Source organism: Argopecten irradians, unplaced genomic scaffold (assembly GCF_041381155.1).
Source record: "Argopecten irradians isolate NY unplaced genomic scaffold, Ai_NY scaffold_0544, whole genome shotgun sequence".
In the NCBI taxonomy this organism is placed as follows: Eukaryota; Metazoa; Mollusca; class Bivalvia; order Pectinida; family Pectinidae; genus Argopecten; species Argopecten irradians.
The window spans coordinates 39985-51621 of record NW_027188011.1 but is presented as its reverse complement, the minus strand read 5'-3'; the positions used below and the strand labels follow the sequence as shown (position 1 = coordinate 51621).

The 11637-nt window shown below is 35.1% G+C and overlaps 1 protein-coding gene and 1 pseudogene across 1 annotated transcript; both read left to right on the top strand.

Moving 5' to 3' along the window:
- The first annotated feature begins 742 nt into the window (after nucleotides 1-742).
- On the top strand, nucleotides 743-1772 carry LOC138312968 (lactosylceramide 1,3-N-acetyl-beta-D-glucosaminyltransferase B-like). The gene has a single exon (XM_069253665.1). It carries the CDS (start codon nucleotides 1101-1103, stop codon nucleotides 1770-1772), a length of 672 nt encoding a protein of 223 aa, XP_069109766.1. The 5' UTR covers nucleotides 743-1100.
- Nucleotides 1773-4063: 2291 nt separating this feature from the next.
- LOC138312970 (uncharacterized) lies at nucleotides 4064-11536 on the top strand (annotated as a pseudogene).
- Nucleotides 11537-11637: the final 101 nt, after the last annotated feature.

The following is an 11637-nucleotide window of genomic DNA, read 5'->3' as shown; positions in this document are numbered from 1 at the left end:
AAACATTTAGCTTATTTAATATATTTATATGCCGGGTTTAGAAACAGCATTTTTATTTTACTTTTGAACTGCAATATTTAAGAAGAAAAAAAGTCATTAGAACGTTTTCTTTGAGACGTTAAATTTGTCAAAAAAAAACAACATTGGTTAGCTGTGTGATGTTATTTCCTTAAAGATAACATTATCTTTGTCAATTACACGAATATCCATACGTTATAAGACAATGAATTTTTAAATATTGCTTACGTTTGCCACATGTGTTGTCAAAATAGTGAAATTCCGTTCATACTCGCTTACTGTCCGCCATTACACACAGTGGTCAGATGTCTTGCATGGCGAACCCTTTCCATTGTTAGTGTAGTAAAGAATTTTTAGTCTAAAACTGCCCTGCTGGTAGGGCGTTAGAATTGTACCTGCTGCCCCTAGTTCATGATCGTAAAAGGCGACTAAACTTAGGATCTTTTTCTTTTCTATTCTTCCTACCTGACTTTATCTTTTCCTAATGCCTCCCTTGGCACCGCCTCACTTTTGGCCTTGAGATGATCGTTAGCCCTGTGAGGAAGGTTCTGGGTTCTCTCCCCTGACCGAGACAGATCAAAGTCTATAAAAGTGGTAGTTTCTGCTCCTGCTTATCGAGCAGCATACGGGGAGTGGGACGACTGGTTCGTCCGTTGTCAGTATAATGTGACCGGGTGGGGTGGGTTGTTTGGTGACTTCTGCGGCATGTTCCACTATACAAGAAGAAGGGTAGTTTGTTTACTATCCCTGTGTACGACGATTATGTATTTATTGACAAATTTGTTTATATATAAATTCAGTGATGTTACGTCTGTGGACGAATTCAAGGAACGTTCGGTCGGGGGTACAGAGGAGGCACTTCATGAAATGATTCAACTCAGGAGTAATACAGGAAGGGTAATACCAATAGCAACGCAAGTAAAGGGTATTCTTACTACCGAGGCTTACAAAACAAACTTTTCATATCCATTGAGCGTGGACATGGTGGAACTCGTACAGGAATACAGACGTACTGGATATGTTAACCAGGAAGCAACCCGTTTAGACAGCAGTACCTTCATAACCCGACCAAAACCTGTCGTATGTACACCAGAAAGAGGATACCAAATTACACCAAGGATGTGTTTTTGTTGTTTGTTGTGAAATCAAAGTGTGATCATTTACAACAACGGATCGCGATTCGACAAACATGGGGTAATGAACATAATTTAAGAGGTGTAAGCATCAAAACAGTATTTGTATTAGGTACTCCTGTAAATGGCTCTCTTCATTTTATTAGGAACGAAATCAAACGATATAACGATATCATTTTAATGGATTTTCACGATACGTATTTTAATAATACATTGAAAACTTCTACAGCATTTAACTGGATATCTGAATTCTGTCCATACGCTCGCTTTATCGTATTGATAGATGATGACTTCTTCGTTTCACTGAATACTCTAATTTCCTATTTATATACATTACTAGTTGATAACCGTAAATATTTATATATGGGGCGACTATACGAAGGCTACGAACCCCATCGAAACGCTTCTAGTAAATGGTATGTACCCGTGTCGGAGTATCCCTGGCCAAAATATCCGCCATTTATAGCCGCTGGGACTGTCATTATGACGATGGATTTCGTGTCGGACGTGCGGACGGCTATGCAATACACTAAACCTTTCCGTCTGGACGATGTCTATCTAGCTATTGTAGAATATAAACTTGGAGTAACGCCTATCCACAATGCTGATATATACGAGTAACCCTACATTAAACAAAAACTGTATAGCTTCACATGGATACACATCGGAGGGACTGACTTTAAGATGGAGCTTTTCACAAGCGTTTTGTAAAACGAGTCTTTAAAAGAGCAGTGAATAAATAAAAAAAGAAATATCCACTTTAAGGGACATCCACTGTCAAAGGCATTTTTATATTTGATAGCTCTAAAATATCCTCTTTAGTGGTACATTGAGATGGCTAAATTAACCACACTGTTAGAGGCAAATGTACATTGATTCTTTTAGGGGTACGTTGATGGCTAAAACCCATTTTAGAGGCAAATTGTACATTGATAGATAATTATTCTGTTTTAGGGGTACATTGATGGCTAAATAACCCACTTATTTTAGCGGTAAGTGTACATTGATAGATAAATCATTCTGTTTTAGGGGTACATTGATGGCTTAATAAACCACTTTTAGAAGCAAATGTACATTGATAGATAAAATATACTCTTTTAGGGGTACATTGATGGCTAAATAACCCACTTTTAGCTAACTATTCACTTTAAAGGTAATTTTTTCATACATTGATTTTTAAAAGATTTTTATATTTTTTTTTAAAATAATAGATGTTAATGAAGATGTCCTTGTAATGTTGTTTTTATGCCGGATGTTTCATATTGTAGAGTCGGTTAATTGGTTGGGCTTTCCGACATTGCATCACTTAAGTTTTTAACGACGGTCTCCCCTTTTAAAGACGCATTATACGTAACTTTTCAGTGTTTTTTCATGATACATTTATTTACAAGAACATCACGTTCTCTCTGCATAAAAAGTCAGGTAAGATGTTACAGAGACCAACTGTGAATTTTCGCGAAACATTTCAGTTCATTTAAGGACGGCCTCCCCTTTTAACATTTCCGTTCATTTTATCGACGGCCTACCCGAACATTTTAGTTTCATTTAAGGACGACTTCCCACATTTTAACCCACAGTTCATTTAAGGACGGCTTCCCCTGTTTAGTTTTCTTGTAATTTTCACTGAACGATGGATTTCGTGTCGACGTTCGGACGGCTATGCAGTACACTAAACCTTTCAGGACGATGTCTATCTAGCTATTGTAGAATAAAACTTGGAGTAAAACGGCTATCCACAATGCTGTTATATACGAGTACCCTACCCTACATTAAACAAAAACTGTGTTCACATTTACACATCGGAGGGACTGACTTAAGATGAGCTTTCACAAGCGTTTTGTAAAACGAGTCTTTAAAAGAGCAGTGAATACATAAAAAAGAAATATCCACTTTAAGGGACATACACTGTCAAAGGCATTTTTATATTTGATAGCTCTAAAGTATCCTCTTTAGTGGTACATTGATGGCTAAATTAACCACATTGTTAGAGGCAAATGTACATTGATTCTTTTAGGGGTACATTGATGGCTAAATAATCAATATAACCCATTTAAGAGGCAAATGTACATTGATAGATAATTATTCTGTTTTAGGGGTACATTGATGGCTAAATAACCCAACTTTTAGCGGTAAGTGTACATTTGATAAGATAATCATTCTGTTTTAGGGGTACATTGATGGCTTAATAAACCACTTTTAGAAGCAAATGTACATTGATAGATAAATATACTCTTTTAGGGGGTACATTGATGGCTAAATAACCCACATTTAGCTAACTATTCACTTTAAAGGTAATTTTCATTACATTGATTTTTAAAAGATTTTATTTTTTTTTAAAATAAATTGATGTTTAATGAAGATGTCCTTGTAATGTTGTTTTTATGCCGGATTTTCCATATTGTAGAGTCGGGTTCAATTGGTTGGGCTTTCCGACATTGCATCACTTTCAGTTTTTAAGGACGGTCTCCCCCCTTTTAAAGACCGCATTATACGTAACTTTTCAGTGTTTTTTATGATACAATTTATTTACAAGAACATCACGTTTCTACTCTGCATAAAAGTCAGGTAAGATGTTACAGAGACCAACTGTGAAGTTTCGCAAAACATTTCAGTTCATTTAAGGACGGCCTCTCCTTTTAAACATTTCCGTTCATTTATCGACGGCCTACCCTTTTAACATTTTAGTTCATTTAAGGACGACTTCCCCTTTTAACATTTTCAGTTCTTTTTCCCCTGTTTAAAAGTTGTATTTCTTAATGCGTATGAAATTGAACAAACGTGTCTTGAATACAAAATTGAGGGAAATCCTTGTTTAATATAAAACGACTGACGGACGATAATACTATGCAAATGAGGCTGCAATGGTTTGGGTTGTCGAAGTTTCGCGCATGCGCATTGCTGCATACTAAGCGTAAAACAAAACAACATGGCTGATCGAAAGCGTGTTAGAAAAAAAAACTGTGTCTGAATCGGGAACAAAGAGGAGGAAATTGGAATGGAGTCGGCAGCATCGAAGGATATCTTTAGGGATTGAACTTGAGCGGTGGAATGCTGCAAAAGTAGAGATCGAAGCCGCATCTGATGCAGAGCTTGCCAAGACTCTGTTGGACTCGTGGTAAGTAAGATTTCAACACATGTCAGTGTCAGATTAACTACATATTTACACTATGTTTGATGTACTATGCTAGCGAGCGTTTTTTAATAATATGAAGTGTTTTAGATTATATGACATGTGTAAAACGATCCTTCAGACTTCGATTTGACTCATTTTTTTACGCAGACGAACTCGATAAAAATAGGTCTGAACAGTTTACGATCGCTAAAAGGGGCCTCATAAGGGGTAATGAAATGTAATTATACTAACTCTAATTTATAAATAATCACGCATGTGTAATTTCCGTTTGCTGTACACACAATACCTGTGACAGCAATATGTGTAACATATATTATTTATATTATTATGAAACTTCTCTCAGCCGCCCGTGACGTTAGGTATTTCTATTAGTTGTTATTGTTTTTATACTAGACCTTCTATTTTTCAATTACATTAATTTCGTCGGGGGAATGAAAGATTTTTTGCAAAGCGTGTGAATCCGCTTAGCGATTATTATAAAGAAGTAAAAAAATATTGTTTTAATTAATTATGGAATGCTGTTATACTTGATTTACATGTTACTGATACATGTAAGTGTAAGGAAATACTGATTATGTAATTTCAGCAACTTTTTAGTAAATATTTTTGTTATAGGTATAGCAATAAACAAACAGCCCGCATCCAAAACCCAGTCTTAGAAGCTGCATCATCCACACCTGTCGGCTCTGGAGCTGTATTTTCAACTCCAGCAGTACCTGGATCAAAGCTGGTAGTTCCAGATATATCTGATATTGAGTAAGTATAATGTACATGTTTTATAGAATTATACGAAATTATTACTTCAAATTATTCTGGATGTTGTTATATTGATGATTATTTTCCAGAAATATTTTATGCTACGTAATTAATTTTATGATAATTACAACTATATTATGATATACATGTGTTATCAACTAGGATTACATATCATTGTTTATTATCTTGATGCCAACGGGTTTTTTATTGATAAGTGGTGCTATCTTTTTAGAGGGAGTGTCAAATCTTCTTGTGAGATATCTGGGGTTGAGGAATTGTCAACTGACAGTGAAGAGCCAACACATAAGAGCTTGTTAACACGCTATGAAGAGAAGGCAGCAAAAGCAGAGTCATCTTTTATAAGGTATCTACTTGTAGTTACATTTCTTTGTCACAATAATAAATATGTATATATTATTATACCAAACAGAAATGAATCTGTACTGATATAACTTACATCCAAAACATTAGCCATTATGGCATCATTCTGTTGACATGGAGATGTAGACTGTTCGTGATCACCAGTGTAACATTTTATGGATAATCATCATTGCTAACAAGTTAAAAGTAATGCATAGTCTTCATTATGATGAAAAATGTATTGAGAAATATTAATTATATGTTATTTACCAGGTTTTCATTCTCCGAAGATGATGAGGCATTGAGAAATGATGATACATACAGCCCTGCTGAAAGTGACATCGATGATGATTGTGATGATGATTTAGAGTTTGAAATGTCTTTATGGTAAGAATAATAATCTTTATACTTTTGCCAATAAAGGATTTCTAGCAGAAAGAATTTTTTTATGAAAAAAGTTTTAATTTCAACAAAAATTAGAGTTAATTTGAATATTGATACTGATATACAGAAATATGTATTTTTGCAGAAACAAATATGAACATTCCACTTTCAGACCACTAATTTTACCAAAATCTTTACACATGTATTGCAGTAATGGTGATGAATTATATAGCCATTTGGAAACTCAGGTAATGGCAGATGATCTCCTTGACTTTGATATTCCTAATGAGGAGGAGGGAGAGGAGAAAGAAGAGGAGGAGGAGGAGGAAGACATTGAAGACCTTTCTGGTGATGAGGTGGATGTAGTTCAGGAGAAAAAGTCCATTTGCTATGAATCCTCACTGAAAAAACTTGCCCATCTACGGATTCCTACTGTTTGCCAGAAAAAAAAACTGTGATGGGAAAATTTCCATCAGCTTTAGATATGTTGGAAGTGCTGTTCAACTTGTTTGGGTAAGTTTCTACCGACGACTGTTTTCATTTCAACTTGTATGTATGGCAAGAATGACTTTAGGGCATATGGTTCTAATATTGGACTAGAGAGAGGTGACGGTGGCTGAGTGGTTAGATGTCTCGACATTTTACCACACGGCCTCCAGCTCTGGGATGCTGGTTCAAATTCCATTTGGGGCAGTTGCCAGGTACAGACGGCTAGTTGGTTGGTTTTTTTTTCCGGGTACTATGGCTTTCTTCCACCAACAAACCTGGCACGTCCTTACATGACCTTGACTGTAATAGGACATTAAACTAATAAAACCAAACTATTGGACTAGTGATAAATGCTTGATAATAACTGACTTATACCTTCTTTCAAGCCAGGCCAATGTCAGAATTCTAAATACAATAATTGGACGACTCCACAGAAAAAATACCTATAGCTAGTAGTACAAAAAATGTATAATGAACGAGCTACCCAATTTTCAATATGTAAGTGAAATAAGTGAATCAGCTTTTAAATCTCCTTTCTTTTCTCTTTTAGACTGCTATTGTTTGTTGTTTATGTATTCATTTATGAGAATGCTATATTTCATACAAGTATGATTTGTTTTCATTAGATATGCACTGGAGGACACACGGTGTACACATGGAACTCCCAGCCAAAAATTAAAAGAATGTTTTCGGGGAATTTACTGATGTCAGCAGTCATTCTTATTAGTGGCAACAACTTCCAGAAGATTTCTCTTATGGCCAAATTCCTGAACCTAGGGATGATTTCATCCACAACCCATCATCGAATTCAAAGGTTATTTACTGCCCCAGTCATCAATAGCAGTTACCAACAAATGATGATGGCGATTTTACAAAGACACAGAGGAAAGGAAATCATCATTGCAGGTAATTATTTCTTATAACAGAAACATATGAAATATATGATATTGTTTTGAATGCAAGATTCTTTGAGGAAACCACCGAAAGGTATTCTGTGAATTGTTCGTAATCAAAGAATAAACTCCTTTTGAAAGCTACATAATATATACACTGTATTCTATTATATTATGTTATGAAAGTAAGTAAAAACATTCATGCCTATTGATTAGTAATTATAAGTTTAAAGTTGAGACTTCCAAAAAAACCCAAGCAGATCATATTTAAGTTCTCCGTTTCTTTTGTTTGTGTATATTAAATGGGGCAGACGTGTGGTCATCCTTTTTTCTATCTATAACTTGATGATAAATGTTTCTCTTTTTCTATATTATGTTTTATGTTTGTAGGGGATGGTCGTAATGATAGTCCTGGTCATTCGGCTATGTACTGCACGTATTCTTTTATGGAATATGAAACCAAGGACATAATCAGCAGTGTCATCATAGACAAAAGAATGACACAGCTAAACTCTACTGCAATGGAGAAGGAGGGTTTCATAAGGGCTTTGCAGTACCTTCTGGAAAATGATATAGATGTGAAAGAGGTTTGCACAGATGCACACCCCCAGATCACAGCTCTACTGCGTATGTATTTTGTTCTTTCATAAACCATTTAATTTATTAAGTGAAATGTATTCGTATTTATAATTGATCAGAGTAGTAGTAAATTAATGATCATCGGTTAAAGGTCTATCTCTGTTGACTCCTATAATTCTTCACCATGTTACTAAACATATTTATTACATGGCTGTTTGCAAAACATAAAACAGCAATAAACCATGAACTTCCTATTGATATTTATAACCCAGTACAGATAAAGTATGAGTTCCACATATCAATATAATAATCATACAGAAATACTATACTTTCTCATACTTCTCATACTGATTGTGTAAAATAATTACATGATTCATTATGGTTTCAGGTGAAAGATATCCTCAAATCTGTCATAGTTATGACACTTGGCATGGTGCAAAAAACATTGGAAAGAAAATAAATGCAGTAAGTTTGAAATATTTGCAGCCATGAATAGTTTTGTGTTTACATCTGTACAAGAAATACATTACAAATAATTGCATTATTAGTCATTGAGATGATCTAAATCCAAGATGGCTGCCTGTCGGCAATCTTGAAGACTTATTGTTTCCAAAATGCACTATCTGCATCCTTACTAGGGAAAGCAATATTAACTGTTTGTTATTACTGTTTCTAAATGTGCTATCTAAGAAATTTCATATGTAGGTTTCTCTTTGTCTTCACAGGTTGCATCAGAAAACAGAAATAAAATGCTAAGACCATGGGCTTCAGACATAATCAACCATTTCTGGTACTGCAGTCGAAAAGCTGAAGGCAGCGAGATGGCTCTTATAGTAAGTATATAGAGATAAAAAAGGTTTACCATTCTTTTCATGTGGTAAAGGTGTTCTGAAATGAAAACAAGAAAGCAAAAGCATGTCAATAATATGTTTCATGCGATTTCTTCTTGTTTTAGCCTTGTTGCACGCTAGGAATGGTTATACAATGTTCAAATACATAACCTAACTTTCATTCAAAGTGCAAGATGTAACAATGGATGGATTTTTAGTGACCCCTTTGTCAATTACAAAGAAGCCAAGACAGTTGATTATAAGTATTATAAGTCCAGTGTTGTATTGGGTTAGTATTATCAGCATTGGTCAAATTTATGACAATGCCCATGATAAATGAATGCAGTATTGCCTAATATCTGTCCTTTGTCTCTCAACATTTAAACTAGCCATAATATTTCACCTCCTGTGTTATTATTTAGGCTAGATGGAGAGGGATATTGCACCATACTACCAATGTACATGAATGGGTGAGTGGAGATGGGGCAGGACCAGCTGCCTGTGAACATGACCCAATAGACCAGGAGGAGCATGAAGACAAATGGTTAGAGCCAGGCTCTGATGCCCACTCTGCCCTTGGAAAATTGGTCTTAGACACCAGACTTCTCCACAAAATGAAGTTCTTTGTGAACTTTAGGTAAGGCTGAGTAGTTCACATTGTAATACCTATCACAAGAGTTAATCATTTTGTCCATCTTGTATTCAATCAGTCCTACACATGACTAGCTTGTCAAGATTTAGTAGAATCATGGTTGTAATGCAAATCTTCACATGATACATTAATTTCACATCAATTTATTGGTAAGAGTAGAATTTAGGGCAGTACGTTTCAAATAATTATGGCAATGATATGTTTCCCTCATAATTTTTCAGGCACACAGGCGAATTAGAGAGCTTCCATGAGCAAATTCTGATGTATGCTGCCAAAAGATTTGCTTATGTGTAAGTATTATTTCTTTAGATATATTGATTCAATATGTGTTTTCATCTGATTTATTTTGTTACTAGAGTATCAGATGCACATTCATTGTCTGTGTCAGTCTTTATATTATCCATTTTCTTTCAAAATATTCTTTAAAAACATATTAGCCTTTTGATTTGTTTTGTGGTTTGCAGATGTATATGTACAATATAGGTTTTATTTTTTTTCAAAGATCTGTGTACCTAACAAAGTAAGATTTTAGAACTTTACTTATTTTAGGATGAATGTAGAACGTACATAATACAATATAGATTTTGAATTTATTGTGAGCATCTGTTTTTTAGATTCCCAATGTACAGAGCTAGGAACCAGCTTGCTGTCTTGGATTACCAACACCACAAGGACAGACAAGCTGTTGCTACCAAAGAGGGGGAAACCAGGTATGCAATCTCAATTAGCTAAGTCAGATGTAATGACGTCGAGGAAGAGGTACCATTCCAACTTATATAAATTGATAAAGTCAGATGAAAAAGAATATTATAAGCTCAATGATTACATGTCAGTTGTTACAAGATCTTCAGATATAAAGTTTGTATTGTGTTTGATAAACATATTTCTTGTTTTAGATATGTGCGGAAATACTCCAAGAGAAGTAAGAACTGGACTGCGGTTGCAGTAAAAGAGAGAAAGAACTATAACTACATTCCAGGCCTTCTTTCTGAAGTTGTTCGTGCCCTGAAGGAACACCAAGGTCCCTTACCCAAGAGGTTTCCTTTGGAGGAGGATGATCCAAGATGCATTAGGAAGACAATAGCTGCTGTCTCCCCAGAATCTACAAAGGTCTTAGTAGAAAGGAAGCTTTCTCGATTCCAAGACCAATGACTTTGTAATTGTGATTTCAACCAATTATGTCATGTCATTCCACTCCCGGGCCTTTGTTCAAATGTGTTTGGTGTTGGATAAATATTTTGGCATTTCACTTGTGTATTATGACTGTTCGGTCTTTTGATTGGTTGAAATTTTAACTGTGACTCAAAACTACTGTTTATCCATGTCACCACACATATCATGATGTTATCAATAACCTATTGACGTCATACTGCTGTATTCTGACTTGTGCTTGCAAAACAAACCACTGTTAAACCAGATGGATGGTGGTGTCAAAGTCCTTGCTGCTTTCACATACATAGCATAATGACTCAAAATATATATTTGTCATTTGATGAGCGTTCTGTTTTGCCGTACGAGGATTGACCCTTTCTATGATTTTGTTACCTATCCTGTACTTACTTGGTTTTATGGTTCAGTGATTGTTGGTAGGAAGATCATGTTTATTATGTGATATATTGATATTATACCATTTATTTCATATATGTGAAAAGGTGGTCCCTGATACAGATGCATGTATTGAAGGTATATTTCGTTGGTGCTAATAATCAGTTTATTGCTTTTATAGAATGTACAATTGATACACTCTGCCAAGACATCTGTCAAGTAATAAAACAGTATATCATCGTACAAATGATGTTTCTTGATTTCTTCTTGCAGTGTTTTTAGTAATTTTGAAACTTCTTTTCTGAATAAGACATGATTAATAATGAAAAATAGAATGTCAGAAATTTATATCTTTATCTTTTTGACTGGAAATATTGTTGACCTAAATCCATTATGTTTGTTTTGGTCGTCGTTGTGTCGTTTACAGTACATGAAACTTCCCTAGATCTACCAGGAATTACCAATAATGACGATTTGATACCAAGATAGTCTTCACACATAATGTTCAGTATTTATTTCTATGGGTAAAGATGGAAGTTGGAGGCATCGTAAGAGAGAAGAAAGAGATCATGGATCCTTCACACAGAACTATAACATTTGCACCCTCCTCTTCCATTTCATTATCAAGTCACTAAGGCTGCTGGTTATTGAAAACAAAATTTGAACACACTCAGAAGTCATTATATAAGTATGGTATGGACAAAGTATTTTTTATGCTTTTTATAAACCATTACCGTATTTCACTGCAAGTAAGACTCCCCACACAGATAGGTAATAAAGGTCAAAAGGGGGGGGGGGGGGGGGTCTTCTTTGCGGACAGCCCGCCTGATAACATCGATCTATAAGGTCGCCATCTTGGATTTTT